The following is a 13677-nucleotide window of genomic DNA, read 5'->3' as shown; positions in this document are numbered from 1 at the left end:
GTTTATTTCAGTTATATTAAATTTTTAGGCCAATTTGGGAAGAACTCTTTGTAATATGAATCTACCATTAAAGTGTTATATACCTTTATTTAGGTTTTTTTAATATCTCTGTGTATGTGTGTATATTGATATTTTTGCTTTGCTCATCTATTGTTAGCTTTATTTCTATTTATTTGGGACTTTTAGATAGCATTATAAAAATCAAATGTTTAAAGTTTCATTTTCTAGTTATATGTAGCCAATATAAGAAAGATAACTGATATTTTATATCAATTTTGTATTCAGCAACCATGTTCAATTTTCTTATTTCCTATAGTTTAATCTGTAAAATTTTTGTATTTTCTACACATAAAGCTATGTCATAAGCAGATACTGCTTTGTGTTTTTCATTGATTCTTCTACAATTATATATATATTAAAAGTTTTAGTACATCTTCTATTCTTTTAGTACACCAGAGCATATTAGACATATAAAAAGTTAAAAACCATGTACAAATTCAGAAAATATATTTTTAAAATCACTTATAATCCCTTCCACCACAATCCAGTTATTAAATTTGTGGTATCTCCAGACATTATAGTTTAACATTGGATCATAAAGGACAAAATTTTAAAAATACTGTTTCCATTTAGTAATATCCCAATAACACTTTTTCATGACAATAAATATTTTTCTGCACAAAATTGTTACTAGTGAATATATTTATTTTCAAATATTTTGTCTTATAAACAACACTGCATTTCAAAGATTTGTGGATGGGCCTTTGGCTGCTGTATATTTTTTGGACATAATTTCCTTAGGTGAAATCCCTAGAAGTTGATGTTCTTAGTTATAATGTATAGGCTTTTGAAATTTGTTTCCAAATTGCCTTCTAGAAGTGCTGTGTAAATTCTCATTCACACCAGTAGTATACAAAATTCCTGTTTGCAAACACCCTAGCTTCTGTTGATACTCACCCTGTATTGTATGAAATGTTTTTTGTTTTTCCTATCAGTTGAAACTAAAACCCTTAACCTTTTATGAACTAGTGGTTTCATGAAAATGTTTTACCTTTTTTAAAAAAAAAAATCATCCTCCTCACACTTTCTATTTTCCATTCCTCTTACCTTTTTCTAAAAATTGCAGGATTTTCAAATTAGAATATCTAATACACTTCTCCACATTTACACAGGAGAAAACCAGCCTGGAAGATTAAGTGATCTGTCAACTACTGACCAGCTGACACTTTTCCAGATTTATTTCCCTGCATCTGATTAATCCCATTTTCTTTGAAAGGATACTGTTTTTCAAGACTTTAAAGAAGATTACTATTGTTTTTTTGGTAGACAGGCTAGAACTCATTATCTAATAACAGGATTATAACGTAGTCTTGTTTATCATATTCTTATGTCTCATGACACTATATGAACAGAACTATCACTTTAACAAAAAGTCATCAATAGATTTCTATATAATAGATAAATGGTAGTAGGCCATCAATAAATAGCAGTTCTTATTTGAAATAAAAAGATCCTGAAATTATATTATTACTCATATAATTATATGTGTATTCTATTCTTTGTAGATTGACAGTTATTTATACTTTTCCACCGTATTTTAAAAGCAATTCTGCCTGCAACTTAAGTGGTTTATAATTGTAAGGGTCAACTAGAACATATTGAAAGATTTTTGGATTAGTGAAAACTTGGAGTTTAGTTGGCCCTTTAATTTCTCTCTCACTCTCTCTCTCTCTCTCTCTCTCTCTCTCTCTCTGTCTCTGTCTCTGTCTCTTCCCTTTACTTCTTCCCAGGTCTCTGCCAGCACCCCGAAATTTCTACATTTGTAAAACAATTTGCCATTGATATTTTCTCTCATTAATATTTTCTCTCATATTAGAGATAATTGCTTCATCTCTAAAGGAAGAGGTAATAAAAACCGCTGTCTTTTTGCAGAAGTTTAAATAGAAGTGTGAAAATTCATGCTCTCTGGGTTCCCTTCCTCCCATACACCTCAAAAAAGAATGGTAGCCACTTAGTCTTAAGAAAGTTTAGAGCCTTAGTGCAACAGTTGAGAATAATCTAATTTTTGTTTGTTTTTAAAGACTTTGTTGTTATACTCTATGTCTATTCTTCATTCTTGAAATCCCCTTCCCCCTACCTCTGTTCCCCACCCCCACCTCCTACACAATAATGGGTGTTTTGCTGAGGTGATCAAAGGAGGGTTATCTGTTGTGCAAACATTCACATATGAAAAGTTAACAAAATAATGCCCTAGCTTCCTAATCCCTATTACTACCACTAATTAATATTCCAGTGAATGCCTCTTTGGGTTTGAGGTTTATCACGAGTAATCTGACCAAGTTTCATTTACACAAGTACTGTGGAAATGTAACTTGTCCTTTTGTAAATTGTTATTATGAAGGGGTACATTAGACCAAAATTTTCTTAAGTTCATACATCTCGTATAACTGGCTCTGGGAAATCACTAGGTGCTCAAAAGAGTTATGAATTGAATTCACTGCACATACTAGATTAGAATCATTTTTATAGTAACAGATGTGGAAGGTGTCTATTTGGCCTTTTTTAAAAACATTTTTTGTATGTTATACACAAAATAAATATTTACAGTTTGACCACTTTATGTTATATACTTTATATATGAAACAAAATGCTTTAACTTCTTCATACAAAAAATAAAATTTATACTGTTCTGAAGTCACGGGTTCTCTGATCATATTTTTTTACTCTGAGTATCATGATCCATGTCCCTTTTGTGTTCTATTTGAAACTTTAATTTGGAAAAGAAAAATGTACTTCTTAGACATTAGTTTTATGGTAATTATAATGAAGCTGGACATAATTGCATATTTATACTTCTTTGTAAATCAACAACTCCCTAATATTCTTAAAAATGTTCCTTGTGTTTTTAAAACAGCAGCATTTTGTTAACCTTAATAAGAGCCTGACGTGTGTTTCTTCTAAATGGCATCTGATGTGGTATCTCTCCTCAGTTCTCTGTGGTTTCCTGTTTTTTTCATACATAGAGAAAAACTTTTTGAGGTATGAAGCCTCATGTTTTTCTTTTAATGGTACCTCAAACCTAAACTCTCTTATAAATTATACAGCATAGTGTTGTCAATCTGTCTCACCATTAATTTATGCCACTTCCCACAGACTGTTTCTCCGGAATCCCTCCAGCCCTTGCTGTGTATCCATCACCCAGCTTGCATGTCCTTATATACCCCACTCTAGATTCTTTAGCATTACAGGTTTTACTTCTATCTCTAAAGTGTGTTCTTCAAAGACAAAGATGTTATCTTTATTTCTATAATTGTATTTCCCTAACAGTGCCTTGTTTTAGCAATGAGTAGATATAGTAGGCTCTCTAAGTGTTGTCTCTAGAGCAGCAGCAGATGCTGCAGGGAACATTTTATAGCTGTCAATGTTCAGGCCCCACCCCAGTGCTACTGAAACATAGTATCTTGGGTTGAGGATCAGGCTATGTTAACAAGCCTCAGATAATTTGGATGCATGCTGAAGTTTGACAACCACTACTGCAGAAAATTACTGAATATCAAGTTGTACCTTTATGGTGATATCTCATTGAGAGGATTGATACAGAATGGGGCCAGGCACAATTTAGTTTATTCTGCCTGATTCTTGTATTTCAGAGATACTGGTAAAGAAAACCTAAGATTTAAATATTTGCTATCTTATAAGAGGATGCTATCTTATAAGAGGGACAGTTTTTATGCTATTCGGTTGTAAAAATTGTAGTTTAAATTTTAAAAACTGAATGATTTCTTTCTTCTGCCAAATTAGGAATAGGCATTATTCTGAAGCAGGAAGGTTAACTAAGAAATGCATCCTGGGTGTCACTAATTTTCATGGTAGGAAAGAGGGTAGGTCAGTTGGAAACTGGTCAGATGGGGATAGGTTGAGAGACGTTTTGCTAGTTACCATTCTATGCTCTTCTAAGTTTTTTGAATCATGTAACTGTATTACATGTTAAAATTTTGTTGAATGATATTTAGTCAAAATAAAGTAATAAATAAATGTTGAATAAACTCCATGATATAACCATTGTGGTTGGTTTAAAAAATTAAATTTTTCTTTTATATTAATATGAAAAGTTAGATAACATATGCTTTTCATCTCTGCAGAAAACATCAAAGTTGTGGCAGAAATGTCTTGATGGCTTTCCATCGTAGTCTTCTTGAATTGGCTAATACATATTACTCGTTTGTGCAATGAATAAAGGATTTATATTATATGGATCCATCATCTTACGACTGTTTTTAGAAAATGAGAATTAAATCTTGATTCATTATTAAATAACCTTATATACACACATGAAGAGGTCATGACACATAAGACTTTGACCTAATACCTTTTTTTAGATGTATTTCTATAGCTATCTTAATAGCCTAGGACTGTTTGAGAGAAAATTAATTTAAATTTTTGTCTTATTCTTAGCAAATGCAAAATAATTGAGTTAAAAAGAACCCACTACATTTGTTCTGAAATATGAACAGTATTCTCAAGTATTTGTCTGGTAGTACAAATACAATTATATTAATTTTATTATTGAATTTTGCTGCTTCAAAGGGAGGTATTTCTTAAATGACAGTTGATTCAATTATTTCCCTTTTTTTCCACCTTGCACAGAACTATCGTACCATGGAAAGTATTCAGACAGTGCCTTCATGAGGTCCACCAGATTAGCTCTGGCCTGGAAGCAATGGCTCTAAAATCAACAATTGATTTAACTTGCAATGATTACATTTCAGTTTTTGAATTTGATATTTTTACCAGACTGTTTCAGGTAAGTTTATACTTGCTTAGTCTATCCATTCCCTTCCTCTCTCCCTTTCTTTTCTCTCTGTTTCTCTCTCTTTCTGTCTCTCTCTCTCTTACATACGTATAAACAAACATATGGAAAATAGTGTCATTACTATTAGTCTGTAATTTTATTGGTATGTTTGGTCATTGCTAAAAGTTTAGAGTGAACCATTTGGCTTAAGTTTGGAGTATCAGATGCTGTGAGCCTGGTGGCTGCTTGTCAGCTTTGAGAGGATCCATCCAAAAGAGCTTTGTTTTAAACTCTCTACTTAGTTTCTCACTTTATTTTGTTGATCTTTTAGCACAATGATGGATAGAATGCAACAACTGCAGGTGGGCATTTTCCAGCTAGATCTAAAATCTTTCCTTTTGCCTTCTGCGTTTATTAGGTTAAAAGGGAAATAGTAAACTTAGAAATACCAGACTGTTCTGTATAGAACAGAACTTGTGTCCTGTACTTATTTTATAAATTGCTTTGCACATTCAACCATGTGTAACGAACATTTTTCAGTGTCAGTAAATATTCTTCATAAGTTCCTATGTCATATTCATTCAAAATAGTATGTCAGTATTAACAAAGCTCTCTTTTGAAAAATTTAGATTTTTACCTGCATTTTCTCTAATGTAAACAACTTAAAGATGAACATTTTTGTTATGCTTATTGTTTTTCCTTTTAAGTTATCCTCCATAATTGTTTTCACATAGCAAATTAGAAGAATGTAGCATTATATGGATGCTATCATTTTCTTCTTTTGCATGCCTTAATGGAATTACTTTAAACATGAAGACTTGAAATTTGTGTTTTGAGTTTGCCTCTGCCACTAAAATGTGTATCATCTATGGGATTCAGTTCAAGTAGTCACAAAATAAAAACTTTCTGCTTAACATTTTTATGATTTAGTAACATAAATTATATAGTAAATGAGGTAGGTTGATCAGACTGGGCTTACTTGTATTCTGATACAATTTTTTATCATTTTAATCTGAAGTAAAATTTACTCCCTTTGAAACATGCTTTCCACAAATATCAGAGTATAATATTGGTTTCATGTTTTTCATGTTACGTGAACTTTACTTCTCTGATCTTTAATTCTGCTTGGCACTAGCTAGCAAGGATTAGATGACTGGTTTATGTAATAAAAACCACATTGCACAGGATTAGCTTTTAATTTATGAAGGACCCCATTAATAGAAGAGAGATTAACTCCTGTCAATAATACATATAGGATGTGAAACCATGTCTCTACTAAAAATGCAAAAAATTAGCTGGACGTGGTGGTGGTGGGCACCTGTAGTCCTAGCTACTTGGGAGGCTGAATCAGGAGGATGGCGTGAACCCAGGAGGTGGAGCTTGCAGTGAGCTGAGATCACGCCACTGCATTCCAGCCTGGGCGACAGAGCGAGACTCCGTCTCAAAAAAAAAAAAAAAAAATACAGGATATATTTCATTGTATTATAATTTCAAAATCATAATTCTACCTTGTATATAGGGTAAGCAATTAGATAAATCACTGACGAAAGTGTGCTTTTGATTATTTTAAATTTTTGAATTCATGATTATTCCCTCGGTGTATATATTATAGTTTGACAGTTTACGTTTTTCAAAGATTTTAAGATCTATTTTAGAAAAAAAAAGTTATCTGATATTGGTCATTTTATAATGGAACCTCTCCTTTCTTTAAAGGTTTCTGATAATTTTACAGAATATCTTATTTATTTAACATGATACAAAGAGATTCTAAATAGTAGGAGCTTTGCTTCTTCACCTTGTCAAGGAAGAGAGTAAAAGTAATCTTCCTACATTAAACCTAACTGCTCATTCTAGGAAGTGAGTATATTTTTGTGGTGAGCCTGGATGACTTTTTACTGTGGGTATTAAATGCTAGAATTCCCTGGCGTTATATATTGAAAGTATGAGGGCAACTTAATGTTGGTTAAACACTTACCTAAACTGCTATTTAATATGTGGACATATTTTCTTATAAGCTGTTTTACTTTAAAATAGCACAAGTCAGCCTTGATACTCTAAGGAATATATATCTTATTTACTTTCACTGGGATGGGAAAAGAAAGGGCTATTTTTAAGTCAAGCTACTGTGAAAAGTTTTAGATTGTAAAATGAAAATCTTACCTGGGCCAGGGAATTCCTAATCATTTTAAAAATGTGATTACAGAAGGAGCTGAAGAACTCTTGTTTAGCCCCTGTGTATTTCTGAGATTCATCATTTGTTTATTTCTATACTCCAATCAAATGCTTTGAATATAATCGTATGTGTGCCTTAAAATATGATAAAATTGGTTCTGTGTATAGAGAAGTAGATGGTTTAACTTTTGCTGATCTTTTTATACAACTTTAAAAATTAAGTGATTTTCTTAAATGTATTCATTAAATCCTTACATTTCTATATTACATATGAACATATGTTTTGCTAATACTGTGTGACTACAGGAACATACATTCAGTTATAGCCATGATATTAGTAGTTAATTGGCAGTGACTTCTTCTGACTGCAAATTATTGGGAGTGGGATATTTAGCAGAATGGGAACTGAAGGTAAGCAAGGTACACTTTTAGAATTTGGGGTCTGAAGTAGAGAAACTAGCAGAAGGTTTTGAAGAAGGAGCCAGCGCGGGGCAGGAGATGAAGTTGAGAATTACAGAGGGAATGAAAGAAGTAAAAAAGTTTGCTTCCTCTTGGCTTTCATTCTTATATGCAGGCAGAACCTGAACAAATACTTGGGAGTCACTGGAGGGATCTTATGTGGTCACCTTCCTCATTTCCTCTTCTTCCTTCTTTCCTTTTCTTTATCCTTCTCTTTTCTCTCAAAGTCACTTAGAGATGCTGGAATCGGCACATGCTACTGTCCTGGAAAGGAATTATAGGGATTTTGCTTCTCTCTTCCTTCTCCCTGGGGCTGATGTTCTCCTTTTCCTCTGTATCCCCACTATTAGAAAAAATGGGGTCACTGAGAAATGGGGCACTAAATTTGGGGGTAGCAGGATAAGGATGGAGTATTTTAGTAGAATATCCTAGTGACCGTAGAGTATGTAGCATCAATGGAATAGTGAGGAAAATCAAAGAAGAGGAAAGTCCTCAGTTGTAGCTAAGAATTAAAGAGAGTATCTAGGCAGACCAGCCGAGGATCCTCTTCCAACTTAAGCTGTAAGTCAGTAACTGGCTCTTCTTGAAAATAGTAGCATTTGAGAGAATGGAGGGACCTGTCTCCTTTATTCACTTCATTAATTTCTATAGTCATTTAAAAATATCTAGATAATTTTATGTTCTTATATACGAAAAAATTTATTTAATCTGAAAAGCAAAATAAAAAAAAATATTCTCCAAAACACTTTGTTTCGCCTTTTTTAAGCCAGTAGTCATCGAAATACTTTAAAAATAAAAAGCACATAAGTACTGCATGTTTCTGTTTTGAGTGGGCTGCATACAAGAAAAACAATACACAGACTCATTCTATTGCATAAATATTTTTGCAATTAGAAGCTGGCCCTCTGGATTATATACTAAGAAATGGTTGCTAAATACTGTGGCAGTTGGCTCAAAACACCAATTTAATTTTTTTACTTATATTTTGATCTGTGCATTGGTGCTCTATAAAGTTCAGCATTTTTTTTCAACCACTCTTCCACTAATTTGTGTGGACATTAATGGAAGTGACCCAATTATTTGTTTGATATTTCTTTCATCCTTGTCCTTTATAGATGGGTAGAACAAAACAAAACAAAAACTAGGGTCTAGAATAACAGTTATTGCTCAGTTTTTAAAAATACATACTGACATTTTCTAAGTAATGTTTAATGCAATTTTTTAGTCATGCATTAGGGAGAAAATTAAAAACATGCATTTTTTTTTTCAGCCTCTCATATTATTATTCTCTAGAGTGCCTTTCTTGCCCAATTAGGTATTTTAGTGTGATGGGGAAATACCCCGAAGATTTTTCTTGTTATGTTGAAAAAGGCTAAAAACTTTATTATTACTAAATCATTCTTTGTTATCCTCATCTCAAAGGTTATAATCCTTGAAGAATTCTGACTTGTAAATTTGTAACTTGCTTAACAATAATGAGGAACAAGTCTCAAAACAAACAAAAGCAGGAACTTTTACCAGTAATCATGTCTAGAATAACTGTTTTAACAGCTTTAATATGGCAACGTAAAAATACTTTGTTTTTTTTTCTTTTATGTAGAAGATTTAATAATCTGGCACATCAGATAGAGTATGCTGCCAGTTCCTTGGAATAAATGTAGCTTCAGCCTTAACAAAATTACAGAGATGATTCATCCACACCCTTGAGTAAAGTTGTCTATCACTGCCTGCCTTTTTTCTCTTGCCCTGGTAGCTGGACAGACAACCAATCAGATTAAAGAGAGAATGATGCAATGGTACAAACCAAATACTTATGCGAAAGGTTTTGTTTTTATGTAACTCACTTTTAAACCCTAAACCTTTCCTAAGTTTATAGTTATGTAAAGTTAAGCCAGATGTGACTACAGTAGTGTTAACACTAGCCTTTTACACAAGTCACTAGAGGATCTGTTCAGTGACATTGATCCTTGGCTGATTACTGTTATCTGATGCTGCAGTGGTCCTGGCATCGCATGGGCAAGCAAGACAGGCATGTTCCTTGTCCTTATGTAGCTTATGGTTAATGTGTAACCTTTGCCAAGTCATGTAAGTTCTATGATATGGTTTCTTACTCTGTAAAATGAAGCAGTTGTTAACGAAACAGACATACACGGAGGTGAGGAATATGGCAAGAGGTAACAGTTTTAAATATGCTGGTCAGAGAAGGCTTCATTGAGGAAGTGACATTTGGAGACAGGAATGAGATGGATATTTGGGGGAAGAAAATTCAAGTAAAGGCATCGGCAAATACAAAGACTCTAAGAGGAAAGAGGGCATTTGTGTTCAAGACAATAGCAGGCTGGAGAAGATGCAGAAAGTGGGAGAGTTATAGCAGATGGAGACAAAAAGGGGAACTGCTGGGGATCAAACCCTGTAAAGTCCTTCTAAGCAATATATGAGGACTTTGGCTTTTATTCAAAGTTAGAAGGCTTTGAACAGAAGAATTATTTCATTTATGTTTTAAAATAGTCACAAGTGCTGTAGTGAGAATAGACTGTGTAGAGAAGAGATATTCGCTTCCTGAAAAATCTCTTTTCTGCCTAATCATATTTCTCTAAAGAACAATAGACTTGAATGTCTGCTGGTAGGTAACAAAAGTTGACCTAAACCACATAAGGTCAGATTAACTTAAAATATCCAAGATAATGTTAAGTGTATTAAATGATGGTTCAGTATGTAATCAATATTTGATATTCTCTAGATAATCTCTTTTAATTTTTTTTATTTTTTAGCCTTGGGGCTCTATTTTGCGGAATTGGAATTTCTTAGCTGTGACACATCCAGGTTACATGGCATTTCTGACGTATGATGAAGTTAAAGCACGACTACAGAAATACAGCACCAAACCCGGAAGGTAAGACTTTTTAGCAGTAATATTATGTGATATATCCAAAGATGAAAATTCTCCATGGTGTGTTCCTAAGTTAGTCAGCAACACCCACTGATGGCATGCTTGAGGGGGGTCTGGAAAAGCTCAAAGACCAAAATGGTGCTTCTTAATCTAATCCTTTACATTGATACATTGTGCTTACTCTGAAACTTGGTATTCATAAAGTGAAAGGGGATGTGGTCTCCTCTCTGTTTTCATGATATCTGTGTTTATGTGCAAAATTGTATGTATATATTTGAATACTTGAATACTGTGCTAAAGAACAAATAAATAGAACAGTCTTATGTTCGTTACTTTAGGGTATTTTTAAGACATTCATTTAAGTTCTCTGATAAATACAAGTACATATACATGCACCTGAACACATAAATATGAATGTAAGTTTATGACCAAATAAATGTATGTACATAGCATATATAGACCTATTGTTATAATCAAAACCAATTTCGTGTCCTTGAAAACTTTTTTCATAATGCCTTATGTTTTATTGTAGCCTCAGAATTTATATTTTATTTTCCAAATGGTGAAACTAAATGAGCCTTGGAGAGGTCGGTCAGCCCCTGTGGCTTAGGCCAAGAAATTACACCTTATTAATGGCAAATCTGGGTCAGAAAATCTATCTCTTCCATGGTTCAGTGCATTTTCCCATGTATTTCATCTAAAAATTCATTAAGCACATAGTAGGCATTTGTGCTATGGCAGGCAGTATGCTGAGTACAGCAATAGGGATATTAGAGACCTGCTTGTCAGAGTCCTCACTTTTCAGATGCTATTCCAGTATTCATTAGTGCACTGATATTCATATAGAGAACATTTCATTTTAGGGATGAATTTGGTGGTGGTTTTTAAGTGTACCTTTTTTTTTCTAGTATCATTTTTATTTGATTTGTGCTGTATATAATGTTTGTACTTTAAAACATTTTTGTTTTGTTTTGTTTTGCTTTGTTTTTGAGATGGAGTCTTGCTCTGTCGCCAGGCTGGAGTGCAATGGCGCGATCTCCGTTCACTGCAACCTTCGACTCCCTGGTTTGAGCGATTCTTCTACCTCAGCCTCCCAAGTAGCTGGGATTACAGGCATGTGCCACCATGCCTAGCTAATTTTCGTATTTTTAGTAGAGGTGGGGTTTCACCATGTTGTCCAGGATGGTCTTGATCTCCTGACCTCGTGATCTGCCCGCCTTAGTTTCCCAAAGTGCTGGGATTACAGGTGTGAGCCACCACACCCGGCCAAAACGGTTTTTTTTTTAGTACAAGCCAATAGTGCTGATTTTTTGTTCTCTGTCATAATGAAACTTTCCATGTTTTTGTCTTTTTAAGAATTTATATAGTATATTTGAAAAAGAAGCTAGTGAGTACAAAAACAGTTTGGCTTCCACTGAAATCTTCCATTTAGACTAAGGAGAGTTAGTTCTCATTGTGACCATGCGAGCAGATCAGTTATTTTGCATGTTGACAGTGTTTTAGATGAATGATTTTGTTTCATTCAACAATCTCTCATGACCAGATTTTTCCATAATTTTTACTCTCTTGAATGACGTCATACGAAGTATCTTTCTTGCACTTGGAGTATGATTTGAAAAATGTGTGGTGGTTGGAATTATGCAATCATAGAAACTTAACATGTGAGTTATTTGAGAAATTATCTTGTCCAATCATAGAAATAATGAAGAAACTGAGGCCTTTATTTTTGGTTTTGTTTACTTGTTCAATATCATGGAGAACATGAATTACAATGTAGAGAACAACAGCCACATCTCATTACTATTTGGAAAAGTTCTCTTAATAAAAACTACTGCCCTGTGCTAAGAATATTTGTCATAAGACCCACCAGTAAACTTATCTTCAAATGCGTACAATATATACCTTTTATACAGCTTTTTTGTGTATCATTCATTAAAAAACTAGAATAGTGTCCTCTGAAAAAAAAATCTTTGTTTCCTTCCTAACTTGCCATGTAATGATTTTTTCTATTAAATTTTAGGTAGCTAATGATGAAATAAATAATATATAACAAATTATAATGTGTAAAGTATGATGTGGGTACTAAAGATGTGTTTAGGAAAACACCCTTAATGAATAAAAAAAAATTGTAACAAATATTTGCTTTGGAGAATATCTGCATTTAACTTTTTTTTTTTTTTAAATCTTGGAAAGTATTTCGTGTCTTTGACTTCATAGTATAGAAAACAATTGGATTTACTTCAGGGACATTTTGGCTCCTTAGGTTGTGCTTTATTATTAGGCATCCATCTGACAAAATATGAATTACGGGGTGAAGGTAGTAACATTTGGGAATCTAAGTGAAATATTCATTAGGTGGCTTTTTAGGTGATAAGAGTGGCATTGAACCCTAAACCACCTTGTCAACATGAAAGATACCTCAGTTATATGTATATATGTGTGTGTGTGTGTGTGTGTGTGTGTATTTTTTTTTTTTTTTTCCTGAAACAGTCTCACTGTGTTCACCCCAGGCAGGAGTGCAGTGGTACCATCTTGGCTCACTGTAAGCTCCACCTCCTGGGTTCAGATGATTCTCATGCCTCAGCCTCCTGAGTAGCTGGGACTACAGGCATGTACCATCATGTCTTGCCAATTTTTTTTTTTTTTTTTTTTTTTTTTTTGTATTTTTAGTGGAGACGGGGTTTTGCCATGTTGGCCACGCTGGTCTCGAACTCTTGGTGTCAAATAATCCACCTGGCTCAGCCTCCCAACGTACTGGGGTTACAGATGTGAGCCACCACACCTAGCCCTAATTTGATTAAATTAAGCATGCTGTTTAAGAGAGCAGGGTGCTAAAAATAAGCCAGAAATTCACTTGAGGTTGGGAAGGGGTAGCCACAAGCCAAAGCGTTAGCAGCAAATTAAATGGGATAGGAAGAAGGTGCATGAGAGGAAGAAATTGTTCTAAAATGCCCTTGGCTCTTACCAGATTGCTGGTATTACTATCTCTTACATACATGAATTGCTTGAACCTTCTGTGTAATAATGAGTTTTAGAAACACCATCCCAAAACAATGTTTAGAACAATAGAAAAGGACATGAATTAAAAATCTGAGCAATTTCACAAGTATGTATTTCAGTATCTACTAGATTCTTAGTATATGAATAAATGTGGAATTACATTTAAAATTACTAGCAATGCAGATTTGTAATTATTTTCTTCATGTTAATATACTCTATAAATTTTGCTGAGATTCATAGTACACAGATTTTTAAGATTCTAGCTTTTGACTTAATTTGAAGGAATTTTATATTAATTTTTTATGTAACAGTTTAATAATGTCCTTCTGAATTGTAATTTATAGTGACTTTCTATTATTTTTGG

General features: G+C 33.5%; 1 protein-coding gene across 12 annotated transcripts in view; it reads left to right on the top strand.

The window, feature by feature from the left end:
- Positions 1–13677, top strand: part of CBLB (Cbl proto-oncogene B) — a 214594-nt gene that overhangs the window by 113533 nt on the left and 87384 nt on the right. For 9 of the 12 annotated variants that reach the window (XM_038003257.2, XM_038003253.2, XM_038003256.2 and 6 more), the window contains exons 5-6: positions 4648–4804; positions 10195–10316. In XM_038003257.2, coding sequence (XP_037859185.1) covers positions 4648–4804; positions 10195–10316 — 279 coding nt within the window. The remainder of the gene's footprint in view (positions 1–4647; positions 4805–10194; positions 10317–13677) is intronic. The other 3 variants (XM_038003260.2, XM_038003262.2, XM_038003261.2) reach the window with 1 other exon arrangement.

Source organism: Chlorocebus sabaeus, chromosome 22 (assembly GCF_047675955.1).
Source record: "Chlorocebus sabaeus isolate Y175 chromosome 22, mChlSab1.0.hap1, whole genome shotgun sequence".
NCBI classification, from domain to species: Eukaryota; Metazoa; Chordata; class Mammalia; order Primates; family Cercopithecidae; genus Chlorocebus; species Chlorocebus sabaeus.
This window is presented reverse-complemented; position numbering and strand designations above follow the sequence as displayed.